A 17887-nucleotide genomic window follows, 5' to 3' on the forward strand; every position below is an offset into this window, starting at 1 on the left:
CAGTGCTGGACCAAGGTAGGGAAGGTGAGAAATTTGATCACACTTCAGATAGCAAGTTCTTGTTGAGTAGTCTGCTTTAAAACTAGTGTGAAATAGCAGCCATTTGAGTGTGTGAAAGGCTTTAATGGTAGTGTTACAGCATAGCGTGCCAGCTGCTAGAGGCATGATAAAATACAGCTGTAGAGTTGACTCTAACTCTAACTTCTCTTCTAGTTAAACCTCTGCCTCCACACAACTTATCAGTCAACTCAGGAATACTGCCTACTGTTCTGAAGATTTCCTGGGAGAACAGGATTTCAGGATCTGTGATGAAGCTGAAATTCAATATTCGCTATAGAACCGTTGGAGACACAAACTGGATGCAGGTAATATTACTAATGTCCCTTGTCACTCTTCTGGTATAACCCCGCCATTTGTCAAAGTCCAGAAGAAGTTCCCCCACTGCTACAGTTCAGAGGATTCACTTTATTATCCTTAGGCCTTATGTGGCCTCCCAAGGTAGTTTACCTGGCCTGTTCACAGAGGCTGTGATCTAGGGATTTTTGGCACAATCTAGAGTACGGTGACCTTGTCTTTTCTTTGTGGACTTTTGTGCTGTCGTCCCTATCATGTTGCAGTATGTTTATTTTGAAATTTTATTCTGTACGTGCAACGTCTAGAACATTCATGAACTTTCATCTTCCCATGCACATGCAGAACTACTGATCTAAATGTCATCTAAAGCTTGGGCAAACACTGTACAGTGCTGATACTCTTTTTTTGAACTTGCTGTACTTGCACTTTGGTCACAACAACTGCATGCAATGCTACAGGCTTGGGGAAGAGTGGCTGGAGAGCTGCTTGATGGAAAAGGACCTGGGGGTGTTGGTTGACCGCCGGTTGAATATGGGCCAGCAGTGTGCCCAGGTGGCCAAGAAGGCGAATAGCATCCTGCCTTGCATCAGAAATAGTGTGGCCCGCAGGACTAGGGAAGTGATAATCCCCCTGTACTCGGCACTGGTGAGGCCCCACCTCCGAATACTGTGTTCAGTTTTGGGCCCCTCACTGCAAGAAAGACACTGAGGTGATGGAGCGTGTCCCTACCTGAAAGGAGGCTGAAGTTGGGTTTGGTTTCTTCTCCCAAATAATAAGTGATAGGACAAGAGGAAATGTCCTCAAGTTCTGCCAGGGGAGGTTTAGATTGGATTTGAGGAAAAAATTCTTCACAGCTAGGGTTGTCAAACGTTGGAACCATCTGCCCAGGGAAGTGGCGGAGTCACTATCCCTGGAGGTATTTAAAAGACATGTAAGTGTGGCACTTAGGGACATGGTTTAGTGGTGGACTTGACAGTGTTAGATTTACAGTTGGACTCTATGATCTTAAAGGTCTTTTCCAACCTAAACAATTCTATGATTCTATACAGTATGGTTGTCCTGCATACATGCCTTTAGCCTGATGCAGTCAAGAAACTGGAAAAGAGTAAGGAATAGGCCTGCCTTTAGTGCACTATAATATGTTCACGTCATCAAGAGTTGTGGTTTTTTCTTCTATATTGGTCTATGAACATATTTTCAATAGCTTCTCAGTTTTGCCTTTCTTTAAGCCTTCTCTGAGAGCAGCAGTGTTCCAGAAACACTCTTTTCATTAAGATCTTCCCATATTTTGTTTTACTACCACAGTCCAAAAGTATTCTGAATTTCATGACTTTTTGGAAGGAAGACTGCTTCTGACTTACCAAAATATGGTGTTTGAAGCAGATAGCTTGTGACTAATGTAGTGTATTCCTTTGGAGGAACTTTTTGAACTTTAGATGCAGAGACTAATTATTAAGGTCACCTATATGGATACCTGGAAGAGCACTGTCCCACACAGCTTATTCTGCAACTCCAGGATCTGTTGATACATTATCCTGTTGAATCCCTGTAACTTGTCATGCATGCCCTTTTAACAGGAACACAAGACCATTGAAATAGTAACTTTTAAAACAGCTGGGCCAGCTGATCAAGGGAGGTGATTCTACCCCTCTGCTTCACTGTGGTGAGACCCCACCTGCAGTACTGTGTGCAGCTCAGCTCTGGAGTCCTCAGCATGAGAAGGACGTGGACCTGTTGGAACAGGTCCAGCAGAGGGCCATGAAGATGATCAGAGGGCTGGAGCACCTCTTCTGTGAGGACAGGCTGAGAGAGTTCGGGTTGTTCAGCCTGGAGAAGAGAAGGCTCTGGGGAGACCTTATAGCAGCCTTTCAGTACTTAAAGGAGGCCTACAGAAAAGATTGGGAGGGACTCTTTACCAGGGAGTGTAGCGATAGGATGAGGGGTTGACGGTTTCAAACTGAAAGAGGGTAGATTTAGATTAGATATTAGGAAGAAATGTTTTACTATGAGGGTGGTGAGACACTGGAACATGTTGCCCAGAGAACCTGTGGCTGCCCCATCCCTTGAAATGTTCAAGTCCAGGCTGGATGGGGCTTTGAGCAGCCTGGTCAAGTGAGAGGTGTCCCTGCCCATGGCAGGAGGGTTGGAACTAGATGATCTTTTAGGTCCCTTCCAACTCAAACCGTTCTGTGATTCTATGACAACTGAAGCTTTTGGAAATAAGAGAGGACTAAAACTATGTTGTTTATATTGCGTGTGTATGTGGTGGGGAGCCCTCTTGAATGGGAGCTGTAGTAGCATAGAACTCAGCTTTACAATTTTTTATCAGTGCCTCTAAAATGTTTCGTCCACTTACAGGTTCCTCCTGAAGATACAGCTTCACCAAGAACTTCATTCAGTGTTCAAGGGCTCAGACCCTACACAGAGTATGTCTTTTCAATTCGTTGCATGAAGGAAGATGGAGTGGGCTACTGGAGTGACTGGAGTGAAGAGAAAACTGGGATCACCACTGAAGATAGTAAGTAATATATGAAAGTAGGTCACTGACTTTCAAAATAAGTGAATGCTCAGCAATTTGGCAATAGCCAGCTGAAGCTGAGTATCTGCGCTTGAGCTGTCTGATTACATGTGCAACAAGGCTCCCCTGAGTTACTTTCAATACTGACCGACTTGACCTATACATTCAAAGGAGCATGAGAATAGCTTCCCATGAAGCTAATCTGGAGGTGCTCCCCGAAAACAGCTAAAATGGGAGGTAGGGAAGAAGAGCTTTCTTCACAGAAAGTTATATTCTCAAAGTCTTTTAGAAGAGACATAGGCTTTTTGCTTGTTTTTTGTTCTGAAGGTTATACTGTGTAACAGAAGCTGTTCCTTACTTTGTGAATATTTTTTTCAGTAGACAGAATGCCTTAGTTTATGAACAGCTTGTTGTTCAAGAGGCCATTAGATAAAGTCATAGGTGAATAAGCATCAATAAGTATGAAACAAAGTATTTTAGTTATATAGAGTACTGTGGTGAGTTGACCTTGGCTGGATGCCAGGTGCCCACCAAAGCTGCTTAGTAACTCCCCCTCCTCAGCTGGACAGGGGAGAGAGAATATAAGGAAAGGCTCGTGGGTCAAGATGAGGACAGGGAGATCACTCAGCAATTACTGTCACAGGCAAAAAGACTTGACCTGAGGAAATTAATTTACTGCCAATTAGAAGTCAGAGTAGGGTAATGAGAAAATAAAAACAAATCTTAATACACCTTCCCCCCACCCTTCCCTTCTTCTCAGACTCAACTTCACTCCTGATTTTTCTCTACCTCCTCCCCGCCAAGTGGCAAAGGTGGGTGGGGAATGGGGGTTGTGGTCAGTTCATCACAAGTTGTCCTTCCTGCTGCTCCTTCCTCCTTAAGGGGAGGACTCCTCACACTCTTCCCTGGCTTCAGTGTGGGTTCCCTCCCATGGGAGGCAGTTCTCCACAAACTTCTCCAATGTGAGTCCTTCCCACAGCCTGCAGTTCTTCATGAACTGCTCCAGCATTGATCCCTTCCACAGGGTGTAGTCCTTCAGTAACAAACTGCTCCAGCGTTGGCCCTTCTATGGGGTCACAAGTCCTGCCAGCAAACCTGCTCCAGTGCAACCTTCTCTCCACAGGTCCTGCCAGGAGCCTGTTCTAGCATGGGCCTTCCTATGGGGTCACGGCCTCCTTCAGGGCATCCACGTGCTCTGGCGTAGGGTCCTCCACAGGCTGCAAGTGGATATCTGCTCCACTGTGGACCTCCGTGGGCTGCAGGGGGACAGCCTGCCTTGCCATGGTCTTCACCATGGACTTCAGGGGAATCTCTGCTCCAGTGGCTGGAGCATCTCCTCCCCCTCCTTCTTCACTGACCTTAGTTTCTACATAGTTATTTCTCTCACTCCTCTCTCCTGGTTGCTATTGCACAGGTTTTGTTTTCCTTATTAAATATGTTATCCCAGAGGCACAACCACCATCGCTCAGCAATGGGCTGAGGCTTGGCCAGTGATGGGTCTGTCTTGGAGCCAGCTGGCATTGGCTCTCTCACACATAGGGGAAGTTTCTGGCAGCTTCTCGCAGCAGCCACCCCTGTAGCCCCCCTGCTACCAAAACCTTGCCATGCAAACCCAATACAGGTATGTAGACCTATTCACAAAGTTAGTAAAGCAGTGATATGAAGTAATGTGCATATGTGAAGTGTAGCATCTTATGCACCATAGCATATAAATTAAACACTCTGGTTTACTCTTAACTTTTCCCAAGGTATTCTGAATCTACAACACTTTCTTGCTTGTCAGAGTCACTTAGAGCTGCCTCTGCACTGTCTTATACCCACTTGTTTACAATATTCTACACACAGTAATCAAGAGTCTTGCTGCTCATCACTGATGCAGTTACCACCGTGGGAAGCATGAGGAAAAGAATGCCATCTATAAACTGCTGACCTTAAGCAAGATTGAGTCTGTGCGGAAAGTGGGAAATGGTTTTGTTTTGGCTATATTTAATCACAAAAATCACTGTTTCCTTACATTTCATTTCTTGATGACATAATCATTGCATTTGTTGTCTTGTAGATCTGGGCTTGTAATAGCCTATCCCTTTGCAGTTACGGGTGAACACCGCATTGCTGGTATCATAATTTACTGAAGAAAACTTCTTAATCCGTTGTTAAGACCATCGGCTGTTTGGGAGCAGTATTTGGATCATGTTTAGTCTTGCACAAAAAGACTTTGCAAGCAGGATATATATAACTTCAAACTATAACTGATTAATAATGAAGATACACAAAACGCAGCAAACCACTAGGTTAAAGTTTAAGTTCGTGGCCGTGGGGGGAAAAAAAGAAAGACTGCTTAAGAGCCTCAGTCAAGTGTCAGCTTTCACTGTTTTGTGGAACAAATCCTCAGCATTGCAAAGTTGCTGCCATGCACCAGTCTGTTCACATTACAACAATCTCATCAACTTGGCTGGCCTTTCAGCTCCTTGTGATGCTCCAGTCAGCTGTCTCCACTGAACTGTCTGTTCTGCAGGTCTGCTGCGTTGCCCTGGACTCATTCATATTCCTTCAGGACAGCAGCACTGAGACTGTTACTGCACTCAGTGTCTTCTAAGATCTGTGTCCACTCCATTCCGCAGCATGTTTTTTAACTTCATTGATTGCTTCCAGTTGCTTATGAACACATGCATTGCTTGGAAATGTACTGTGGCATTAAAGTAACTGCAACCCACTGTGTTATGGATTTAATACGCTTCACGGCTTATGAAAGTCATTGCAGTATTTCCCCTCTAGAGGCTCTGCTGCAGGTTTGCTCTTGAGTAGAGAGACTGCCTTCTGGCACTGAGTTGTGCCAAAACTATTAGCTGAGTATGTTTAGAATATTCTGGTACTGAATTTTTTTTTTCTTATTTTCTTTGGCTGTTTTGTTCTGCAGTATTTAATGACGAAGCCATTGTTGGAGCAACTGTAAATTTGTACAAAACAAAGTTGCATGACAATAACTGAGCAGTGATTATTGGAACACTGACATTGAAATCGCACCCTTATATTTGTTACAGTATGGAAAAAATCCTGTTTGCAAATAATGGATTCTTAACATTTTTCAGTAAGAGAACAAAAATACATGTAGTGCATATACAAACACGACCTTGACCTATGCATTTGGCCCTTTAATTTGCTCTCCAAATAAAACCAGGCTTTGGTGTGTAACTTACCTTTCTGTAGTCTGTTTTCCTTTTGCTGTTCATCTGAATGGCCCACTTAGACTGAACTAGAACTAATTTAATGTCTTTAATAGAAGCTTGAGAGGTGCTATCTGGTATATTTGTGTCAGAACACCCTACATTAGTGTCTCACTTCTTGCTAAAGGGAAAATAAACTAATGTCTTTGTGCAGTAAGCTTTTGAGGAATGCTTGTGTCATTAGCTGTGATACACTCTACATGTAAATACTATCTGTTTTCTGCTGGTTGAATAGCATTTTAACAAATTGTTGTAGCTACCCTGCCTGATCATAACAGGGCAATCACACTTTTTCTGCATAGCTTGTTAATCAGTTGTAACTTTTGCTATTGTAGTAATAAGTTGACAGTACATTTCCTATTCTGAATTTGCTTACCAGAAGTGTGATCACCTCTTGATACACTTGCAAGTTTAGGAGCTCATGAGGTCTATAGTTTCCTGATCCTTTTTCTACCAAATATCAGGTTCACACAAGGGACTTCAGGTTGCAATTTCAGAAAAACCTCTACCAAAATTTTATTCTTTTTTTTTTTTTTTTTTACTGTACAGTTGCCTATTGCAAAGATTAAATGAAGCAAGCAGACACAGGACACTTAAGTTACTTACACCATTATTAATGCCCTCAATCAAATTATATAACTGACTTTTAGATGTTGTGCTTTGTCTAAGGCTGTTAGACTCATATCCCAGAAGATTCCACATCTGCTTGCCTCCTGCATTCAAAAGATTTGTCTCAGTAGCAAGCTACCAAGATAAAGGTGTATTTACCACTACTATATTTAGGAAGGTATAATTCTATATTTCCATATGGTTTTATCCAACCGATATATTTCCAAGTGTTAAGTACTGTAACTGTCAAGTGAAGTTTCAACAGAATCCTTAAATGCAAAGTCACAAATGTACAGTCATGATGCTGAAGAGTAGTGCAAGCATTCTGGCAATTTTGAAATCTTTTGGCAATTGTTTTATTGCCTAATTCTTATCAGGAAACATCTTTTGAACCTCCAAAGAGTGACTGTAGCCAAGGGTATTTTTATCCAGCAGACCAGGTTTGCTGCATAGCTGTGTATATTACAGTAATACACACTGTGATTTATGGGGATTCTAGAATTAGTAAATCACCATCAAAAGGATTTGATTTTAAAAGCTTGTTTTGTTTCCTCCTGAATCATCAGTAGCAGCAGCATTTGTGAATCTCTTGCTGATTTCTGACTTGAATGAGAATTTAACAGTGTGGGGATTTAATTTCTTGTTTTTCCAGGAACGTTGTTATTATCAGTTAGAAACCTTTCTCTTCCAATTCTAGGGTTGTGAGGAGTGAAAATACTTTAACTTGGTCCCGTTTCCGTTTCATTTCTACTTTGATAGCCTGCAAGGTTGGCTTTGTTTCTAGCCTATGCTGATCCTACCCCATATGGAGCCAACGAATGGACCTTCTGGTTGTGTGCTTGATACCCAGTAGGGAATCTATTCGTCCCTCCAACTACTACAGATACTTTGCAATAGCTGTTTAGCTTCTAAGTGAGCATGATTGATCTTTGTTTTCTTTTTTTTAAATGTGTTTTAGCCTTTCTTGCTTGCGCTCTTCCTGGTCTCCTTTCTGTAATAGCGTATCTGTTCCTTAGTGCCTTCCAAGGTGCCCTCCTCTTAAGCAGTCTATTCAGTGCAACATTTCAGTGTATGTCTTCAAACAGAGTTAAACCCATACAGGTTTCACTGTCAAAACACCACTTTGCGCTTGAAGCTGAACTGCACCGGATCAGAAATCCTTCCTTATTTATCCTACTTGAGTCCCAGTGAGTTCTGATTGAATTCACATGTCATCTTACATTGGAGAAGTAAGAAAAAGATTGTAGTATATACCCTACTCGATTAAAGAGAATGGAATTTATGTGTACATAATGGCATTGCTTCAGCTTTATGCAAAATTTACTTTCTCTGGGGGAGATACTGTAAATTGTTCTTTCAATATTCTAGTCATTTCTTTTCAACTCCTAATGACAGTATGGTTTTGTTTTCTTTGTTTACTATCTCAACCTGAGCAATGAGGATTTCAGGACTGACTGCTTGTCTGTTCAGACTGCGTTGCTGTTCTGCTGTGGTGACTGGTTTTGCAAAAATACTGCTATTAGTGATTAAATATCTATGTCTTATTTTAGGCTCAGAACAAAGTTGTTATAGTAGGAAGTGAACATGAGGTGGGTCATGTTGCATTCATGATCTATATTAGACAAGATGTACAATTTCTTCTGTTTCACGTGAATCAAATCAGGGTACTCAAATGAATTGTTAAGATAGTTTGCTCCAATTCCCAGTTCTCCTTCCCTCCTGATGTAAAAGCATAACAGACAGGTGCACACTCTACGCTTGATACTGTTTTTTGGAGGTAAAACAGCCAAAAACTGGTCATGATTAATATGAAAAAAAAGCAATAAAAGAACTCCCAGAGAAAACATAGTCTAGCAAGATTATAAATTTAAATGTACTTTAAGATCATCTTTCTGTTAGGGCTAAGGCCCTCAGAAAGGATGGGCTGCTTTTTATTGCTTGATGCACTGTAATAGATCGATTCATTCTACTTTGAAATTAAATTTGTAGTGGAAATACCACTTGAATTTTTTACAGTACTGATGCCAGAAAATATTTTACTGTTGTACAAAAGTACTGCAGTTGTGTTACCATTTTTAGCATAAAGGATATGAGAAACTCGGGGAATTCTTGCAGGAGAAATTAGTCCTCTTGTTAAATTTTCTGCACTTTCCTTTTTAGGTGACTTGATATTGAGGTGTAGGGAGAGTGTTGCAGCTACAGACCATAGCAAGGTTTGCAGTATACAGACATGCAGGGCTGTGCCTCTGAGCACAGGCTGCTCGGTATAGGTTCAATTGTGCCTCGCTCAGCACTGTCATCATCAGCCCGTTGTTGCAGGTGCTCAGCATGGTGACTCAGTTATTTTGGTACTGTACACTTAGAGCAGTACTGGTGTTTTGCTCATCCCTTCAGAAAATCTTTCCATGCAGGTGTTCCACGTAATGTATCAAGCATTTTTTTCGCTGAAGAACTAAGGAAGCACTTTTTGTATATGTTTTTATTTAAAAAAAAAAAAGGGTAAGCTTCTAATGATTCTAATGATAGTCAAAGTATGAATTCAAACAGATTAAATAAAAATATTTCTACTATTAAGCATTGTTTCTTTCATCAGAACCATCTAAAGGACCACCCATATGGAGGATCATTGACGCTTCTCGCTCACCAGCTTTCTGGACTGTGCGTCTGATGTGGAAGGTAAAGCAACAGGATAAACTGCATCCATTGAGCATTCTTTTAAAAACATGAGGTTTTAAGTGTCAAAATTGACCTCAGCAAACTTGAGTAGATAGCTGGAATAGTACAGGTTTTACTGATACAAGAAGTTACTTTAGTATTCTTATTATAATAGTTACGAAAAATTAAAACTACAGATTTAAAGGCCATCAGTTAACTGACACACATTTGTGATCCACAGTACACAGAATCTATTTTCAGGTTCCTGTCGTCTTGTCCTTAAGCTGTCTGTGGAATTGGAAACTTTCACTTGAAGAAAGTAAACCATGTTATGCCTCCTGCTGTATCCTAAAACTTTTCTAACGCTGTCTGGACAGGGGTACTGCAGTTGCAAAATCCATTAAGCCTAGAGACATTCCTGAGTCAAAACTTACTAAATACAGCACTGCACGTTTGCATGGGGTAGGCTGTACCCTCTAGTTTGCCAATTAGTCCAAAGCTGAGAAAGTGAATGCAATTGTCGTCAGTCCCCATCTCATGCTTTCTTTTGCTCTGTGAGCTTTCTCACATTTGTTCTGTCTTTTTACTATTACTTTTTCCCTATTATTAAGTGGCTTTTGTGAAGTTACGTGTATATTGATATGGCATCATTTCCTGATGTAACTCATGACACATACCGCTTCTGGCATTATTTAGCTTAGAGTTGTGAAACTGGTGCTACGGTACAGTTTCAACAATTTTTTTAAGTAATCTGAAAACTAATACTGTTACATAGAAACATAGTATTTTTCTGTGCTAGTAGATAACACAGAAACAAGTATTTTTCCATGTGTAATAAAAAAAACCTACTCGGGCTGTTTCATGTACAGGTTCACCACAGTTTAAGATGTGAGATTCCCTTTATGTTGTTGTGTTGTAAAGCCACATAAAATGCAGGTTTTATCAACACATGTTCTTCAGTCTCTACAGAATAGGTTTTATTAAACTACTAGGTAGGACGATGAACAAAGAAGAAAGAGGATTTAAATGAGCAATAACTCTGAAGTTACTGCTTTATAGAAATGAACACACGTTATTTGTGCTTTCCTTAAATACACAGCTATTTGATCTGTGTAACTTGTCTTGCTCTCAGATTTTTAAATTATGCATCAAAGACAGTAAAGTTTGTCATGTTTGTTCAGCATCGATTTAATCAAAAACGTGTTTCTAACAGGCATTGGAACCATTTGAAGCCAATGGAATAATCTTGCAGTATGAAGTGACTGTCAGAGCTAAATCATCTCTCTCCAGTCCACCAGAAAAATACAACGTTAATACCACCAACCTTATATTAAAACTGCCAAATGGAACTTATGAAGTAACTCTGATTGCCCACAACAGAGTTGGGGCATCCCCTCCATCAGTTTTACTGATCCCAGCAACTAATTCAAAAGGTTAGTGTCCTAGTAATGTGTCTTTCAACTGCATCTGCATGGTTTTTGTTATAAGAAATCTTCAGTGTTGTAAAATGATACTTTTTACACGGACACATAATTGAAGTATTAGTGAATGTATCTACAGTCTTATATAATTATGCTGCCTTTTATATATCTGGGAACGTGTGGAATTATGTAGTCACAGGGGTATTTGAAGCTACGTGTGCTATTTTGATATTCTTTTTGGTCCTTGGAGCTACTGTGCGTTACATTTCCTATTGCTTCTTTTCTTAGCATAGCAGGCATTTTTGGTTTTTTGATTTTTTTTTTTTTAAAATATCAAAGAGCTGGGGAAGCAAGCATCCTTTACTTCATGTATACACCATCTCACCATTGTTCTTCTTCCTTCTGCATTCTGATCCTCCCCCCGCCCCTTTCTTCTGTTGTCGCAGTCTCACTTTCCCCCATTTTCATTATCTTGCCTGGTTGCTTTGTCATCTGCTTCCATTGTTTCCCTACTGTTCATGTTCATTTTTATTATGTTCCTTTCATTGTCCAGTAGGAGTAATAACTATATGCTGGTTTCTCTTTACTTCCAGCCTCCTCTTAGACAGTCCAAACAACTACCAGGACAGGAAGCAAAAAAGAAGTATGCGGTCAGATGCTCCTTTTAGTGTAAACACCAAGGGATAGCCACGGGTTGTAAACTATTAGATGAGCTAATTAAGGATATATTTCAAACAGAGTAGCATTCCAGCCAGACGTAGTTGGCAAGGTACATGAATGTGAGGATTATAATGGGAATTTAGAAGTGTCTCAGGGTTTGATTTCTCTCTGAAATAGACCCTTTCTTTTGGAAGAAACCTGGTAGCTTTGAGCTTTTTAGGCTTTGAGCTACACAGTCAACCTCCTAGTGGGTGGTGTCCCTGCCCATGGCAGGGGGGTTGGAACTAGATGATCTTTAAGGTCCCTTCCAACCTAAACCATCCTATGATTCTGTGATCTCTTTACGGTGCAATAAGGCAACTTACTGTGTTTGAGAACAGAGAAGCTGAGTCTAGTCTCCAGTTTTTAAATAGCCTGATACTGCTTATTTTGGATTTCTGCTACAAGGATTCAGATGTAAGCTTCCAAATCGTGGAAGATGGCTTTTTCACTATGTTCTGTCAACTTGTCACCATTACAATAACCTAAAAGTTGTCCACATTTGACAAAATAGCTATTGTTACAAATATCTAGTGGAAGAATTGTCAATATTTATCACGTTTCTGTTTTCTTCCATCACAGCTCCTGTGAAGAATGTCAGAACACTACCTAAAGACGGCAAGTTGTGGGTAGGGTGGACTGCTCCTAACAGTTACGTTCTTAAATACGTGATCGAATGGTGTCTGGTGTCCAACAGCTCAGACTGCGTCATAGAATGGCAGAACGAACCAGGAAATGTTCAAGGAACATACTTAAAAGGTATTTTGCTCATATCTGTAAATACTTCATAGAACACCCTAAAAACCTAGTAAGTATTCTCAAAGTGAGGAAGAACCTTATGCTGACTAGAACTTTATTGTAGGACAGGAATCTGGGATAGTCCTGAGGGCTTCTCTCGGTTTATCATAAGTGTGGAAGTATCTGTCTATTTTTGTCAAATACAAAACTGTATCTAATTTTGCATTTTTTAATTTATATTATGTAACATCAAAGTTTTTATCTGTGTTTTGTTTAGTCTTCTCGTTCTTGGAAACCATTAAAGTGGTGAAAAGGCTGATTTCCTTCAGAATCAAATTCTCTTATCCCTCTTTCAGTTCAAACAATGAAACTTGATCAGCTTTACAGTTCCTTTGAGATTATTGTCAGTAGCTCAAATCAATATTTTTGGGATTCAGTGCTGCGGACAGATAAAGGCTTTTTATTTAAAACAAATAGAAAAAAACCAGACTTCTGTGAAGTCTTTTTATTAAATTTAACACTTGAATGTGAACCATTGTATTGTTCCTTTAGTTAATATTTTGGAGCAGTGTATCAGTGAGATCCAGTTGCATTAGATACAGGTGCATCTAATAAAACCCAGAGCCCTGTATCTGAAGTAAACAAGAAGGATGGTGAGGAATTTGACCGTCTGTGAAACAACACATTTTAAATTCCTTTTATTAGGTGATATAAAGCCGTTCAAGTGTTACTTGATAACTGTGTACTCTCTGTACGCCGATGGTCAGGGAAGTGGACAGTCTGTGAAGGCTTATCTTCAGCAGGATCGTAAGTACAAAATAGTCATATAGACTGACTTTCTTGACTAAAAATAATGAAACCTTTGCTTTACTGTGGACTTTGTAATGAAAAGTAGTCCTACATTTGAGGGTCATCTGAAATAATTGATGTTGTCCCTTCTATTAACATCCATTCTGTTTATTTACAGTATTAAGGAGTTAAACAGATCTCTATGCCTGTTTTTTTCCCTTTTTTCAAACCTCTGTCAGACAGTTTGGCATGAGTTTGTTATTTTATTGGTATAGTAAAATTTCTATGCTGATTTATTTTAAATCTCAACTATGAAGCCAAGACTAATTAATTTTTGAAGATTTCCTGTGATCTGCTGAGTACTGTTTTTCATATCTCTTTTCATGGAGGTTTCTCTTTTAAAACATCTTGGTTGCTATTTTGTCTGAAAAAAAATGCTTTGCAAATGAGTTAGTGCAGCTATTCCGTTGAAGTTTTTATGGAATAGAAATTCACTGCTCATTAATACACTGCTTTTGTGGATGTGAGGGTGCCCAACGGAAACTAATCTTCATCTCCCATTACAGGTCCTTCAAAAGGACCAACTGTTCAGACAAAAAAAGTAGGAAAAGCTGAAGCTGTTTTGACATGGAACCATCTCACAGTGGATGAACAAAATGGATTTATCAGAAGTTACACCATATTTTACAAAACTGTTGATGGAAATGAAACAGGTAATGGAAAGCTGAGAAAGTGCTTTGTGCCATTGAAGTATTCCATCTGTCGCCTTCCTAATACATCTTCTGGAAAAACAAGATACAGAGTAGAGTATGGCTGACAGTCTGTTCTAGTGACGTAAAGCTGATGTCTGGGGCCTAGCTCTCCTCCATACTGAACAGAAAAGTCCTTAATAAAGAATTCAGAGCATTCAGTCTGTGTATAACAGGGTACTGAGTTTAGTTTCTGAAAGCTGATTTGCAGGTATTGTGCTCCCATGTTTCTATATAAATACAGGGTGAGATCAAAAAGAAGGGATTTTTAATCCTTCTGGAACGCCACATCAGTATATTACTGATGTAAAACATCTTGTTTGAAGTGCATTTTAGTTCTCAATAGTGTGTATGACCTGCAGGAACAAGGCAGGGAGCTAGCACTATTCAAAAGGTTTTCTTTTTTAGATTTGCGTAAATTGGAAGGACTGATTACTTATGCCTGCCCTACTTTTTGTTATTTCTAGTTAACCATGTTTTTCTAGTTAGTAACTAGCTGGTTTTAGTAAGCCATGTAGTCTGCTTATTATAGATCTTTAAGTCTCAACTTTACTACTAGTTTAGTTTGTAGCTACATTCTGGGGTGAAAAAACACACATGGGAAATTAACACAAAATATCATAAAGAAATAGACTAAATTCAAACACTTGAACAGAAACAAATGAATCTCAGCATTTCTTGTACCAGTTTGTAGTCTTTCTGTGTCTGTTTTATTTTCCATACAGCCAGGCATTCTACTAAAACTATCTTGTACATCTGAGGACGTGATGTCCTAATGCGACTGTGTTTGTACAGATCTAATTGTACAGAAAAGTAGTATAAATTTTTTCCTCTCTTTAGCTGTGACAGTGGATCCTTCCGAGACAGAGTATACGCTTTCTTCTCTAACCAGTGACACACTGTATACTGTGCGGATGATGGCATACACAGATGAAGGAGGCAGGAGTGGTCCTGATTTCACATTTACTACACAAAAATTTGGTAAGGAAGAGTGGCATGATTGGTAGAAGTAGAAAGTAATGTTGCGGCAGTATAGCAAGTCTTTGTGCAAGATCTCATAGGAGGGGAAGGTGATTTTATTTAAAAGAAAAAAAGTTTCAGTTGCATGATATCCAGGTAGCCTATCTAGTACTCAATCACAATGAGGTGGTTTAGCCAGGATTTCTTCTGATTGTACAGAGGACAAGCTATCCTTTGCAGGTCTCATGGATCGCTCTTTTATGTTGGCAAACGTGCTGGGTTTGGATGTGTTTTATGTATCCTTTAGGTTATAGTATTCTTTTGCCCCAACTTGGTGTGAGTCATTAGGATTTACTCCTTCCCCTTGCCTTCTCTTCTGGTGTCTGATGGGTCCTAGAGTCCAGAGTCTTTGTTTTAATCTGAAGTTAGGTTGGCCTTTATTATCCTGATACAGGTGTCCTGAGGAGCTGCAGAGGTGTGCTGGGATCTTAATCTGCTCATCTAGCTGCCAGTTGGCACGTACCGTTCTTACAACCCTTCCTCAGGTTCTTATTCATATCACTGTTAAAATTTGCTCCAGTTCTCTACAGAGAACTGAAGAGACTCATTTTGAAGAGATGAATTTATTGTACATTCAGCTTTAGAGAGTGCTTCCCATTTGTAATGGTAAGAGCAACAACATTAACTGAACTTAGTTGTGGAAAGCACTTTAGATCAAGCAGATTTTTATAATTTTTTTTCTGTATCGTGTTGCTTTTCCCTAAGCATTCTGTAAGGTTTACTTAAGAATGTGTATAATATTGGAAGAAATGCATAACAGGCATGCGACCTTAAGTGTTTGCAGGGAGGGGATATTTTCATGTACAGAATAAACTGATGGATGACTAGTGATTTTGTTTACGTTATTTATTTGACCATGATGTTGTTACAGCAGCCAGTACGCCACTGAAACACCTGGACCACAAATGAATTTACATAGATGTTACTGTCATATCTGCACAAACCATAAAATTACTTTTCTGTCAGTATTACAGCGTCTAGAGCAACCTGTGTTTTTTGTTGATGCAAGGCATGAGATTGTTGGGACAGAGCTTTTCATGTTTTCACCAACAGACTCTTTTCAGATGGTGAAGAGGTTCTTCTGAAGGTGAAGCTTAAGACTGAGCGCTGTGGGTGTATTCAGTTTCAGATTCTCCCTCTCCCTTTGGGAATGCATGCTGCTACTGAGTTCCTCAAATGCCAATGTAGGGTATAACTGCTTCTCTTAATTTTCTTCAGGGAAAGGAGAAATTGAAGCCATAGTTGTACCTGTGTGTCTGGCATTCCTGTTGATTGTGCTCCTTGGAGTTTTGTTTTGCTTCAACAAACGTGACTTGTAAGTATAAATGAAGTCTTTCTCTTATGCTTCTGGTATTTCTGGGCATAAGAGACATGGCAATAACTCAATACAAACAAGTAAATATTCTGTAGATAGATGAGAAGAAGAAGGTAAAGCACGCATACTTTGATTGGTCATAAACATTTTTGTGTTTTCCTGGAGAAATCGGGGCTCTTATGGTACTAATTTCTTACTCTTAACGATTAGCACACAAACTAAATGTTCCATGACTCAGTCCTACAGGGAAATTCCTGCTTTTCTTGCTAGAGCTGGTCAGGATTAGGTTTGTTAGGTTTTGATCAGGGTATACTGTCTGTGTTGTTTTCTTAGTCATCGTATGACAGTAGAATGATGATCCCTAGCTTGTGAAGCACAGCATATTTTTTTACTGGCTGTGTTTGAGCTATTTAATTACAGTGTTAGTAAACATTAAGCTTTTCAGCAAGTTTTTCTTCAAATATTTTCCCTTCATTTTTAGCTGTGAAGTTGGCTTAGATTTTGACACCTGTGGTGTTCATAGTTACCTTAAAGAAGCAACAGTGTATATTTATACTGACATGCATCATAGACTACCTAAATAATTGCTCTGTAGATTCTAGAGTGGTATAAATATGAAAATCCCTCACTAACCGTTAACCATTTTTTGGTTTGCCGTGTGTGTGGAGGAGTTGTAAGTGCAGTGATGTGTTTTGCTAAATAGTACAGCTTCCTACAAAGATGTAGATAAGTGCAGGAAGCATTCCTATTTGGAAATAAATACTCTTGTAAAATTGCTATGTAAGGAAGTGGTGTTGTGGATTGTCCAGTACTTGCTATCAACATAGGAATTTAGGGAGTGCATCTTGCAATTTTATTCTGTTTTTAATTCTTTACAGAATTAAAAAGCATATCTGGCCTATTGTCCCTGATCCATCCAAGAGTAACATTGCTCAGTGGTCTCCTCAGGTTCCAGCTAAGGTAATATTTTCTGCATCCTGTTTCTTCCTAGTCTACAAGGTTTCAAATAAACTAACCAGTAGGAGTCTTCTGTCTTGTAGCGTGCACGGATTTCAAGGAAAAAAACATGGATGTTAAGTTTCATGACATTGTGATACAATATGGTTAGAAGACTTCAATGCATCAGTAGGTTCAGCATGAGAAATATGTTAGCACAAGTTCACACCACAGAGCAGGCTTCAGCATTGTGAATTATATTCAGTTTACTAGTTGGAAGGGTCAAGTCCTTATTATTTTACTCATTCGTGGGAAATGAGGATTAACTAAACAGAATTTATGATTCCCATTCTTAAAACCTCGAAGGACTTGTTTGCCCAGTTGAGTCATGAATGAGAGAAAGCTCTATGAGTTCCTCATGGATGAGGAGATGGCAGCAAAATTTATTCCCCATGTGGGGTGAATGACATAGCAAATTCTGTTCAATAAACTGTGGCTAACTTCTATGAAGAAGTGCGGTGATGTTGGACACATTATTGGAAGTAATGTGTGTGTGACCTCAATATAGAATGTTCCTGTGCTGCACAGCAAATGGCTGTATGTTTACGGCTCTTGAGAGTAATTAAAATTAGAGCAAATGTTGCAGATCTGCTATAGTTTTAGAATAGCTGCATAATTAAGGCTTCGTCTTGGAAACAGAGCTACATGCTTCATTTTGTAACAGATACTTTACAGATATTGCCAAACTTAGTAAGAAGAAAACTTACATGAAGAAACTTGAAACAATTACAGAAGAAAAATTCAGATGTTTAATGAGGGGTTTGATTTTTAACCTTCCTCTTAGGCAACATTCATCTCTT

The 17887-nt window shown here is 39.6% G+C and overlaps 1 protein-coding gene across 3 annotated transcripts in view; it reads left to right on the top strand.

The window, feature by feature from the left end:
• The window catches only part of IL6ST (interleukin 6 cytokine family signal transducer), a 36593-nt gene that overhangs the window by 12602 nt on the left and 6104 nt on the right, over positions 1 to 17887 (top strand). For 2 of the 3 annotated variants that reach the window (XM_063319528.1, XM_063319527.1), the window contains exons 6-15: positions 214 to 365; positions 2713 to 2872; positions 9299 to 9381; positions 10574 to 10793; positions 12063 to 12239; positions 12924 to 13025; positions 13574 to 13720; positions 14597 to 14737; positions 15995 to 16091; positions 16970 to 17051. In XM_063319528.1, coding sequence (XP_063175598.1) covers positions 214 to 365; positions 2713 to 2872; positions 9299 to 9381; positions 10574 to 10793; positions 12063 to 12239; positions 12924 to 13025; positions 13574 to 13720; positions 14597 to 14737; positions 15995 to 16091; positions 16970 to 17051 — 1361 coding nt within the window. Of the gene's footprint in view, positions 1 to 213; positions 366 to 2712; positions 2873 to 4931; positions 6145 to 9298; positions 9382 to 10573; positions 10794 to 12062; positions 12240 to 12923; positions 13026 to 13573; positions 13721 to 14596; positions 14738 to 15994; positions 16092 to 16969; positions 17052 to 17887 lie in introns of those variants that run through there. The other variant, XM_063319529.1, reaches the window with a different exon arrangement.

The sequence above is a fragment of the Chroicocephalus ridibundus genome, chromosome Z, assembly GCF_963924245.1.
Source record: "Chroicocephalus ridibundus chromosome Z, bChrRid1.1, whole genome shotgun sequence".
Lineage (NCBI taxonomy): Eukaryota > Metazoa > Chordata > Aves > Charadriiformes > Laridae > Chroicocephalus > Chroicocephalus ridibundus.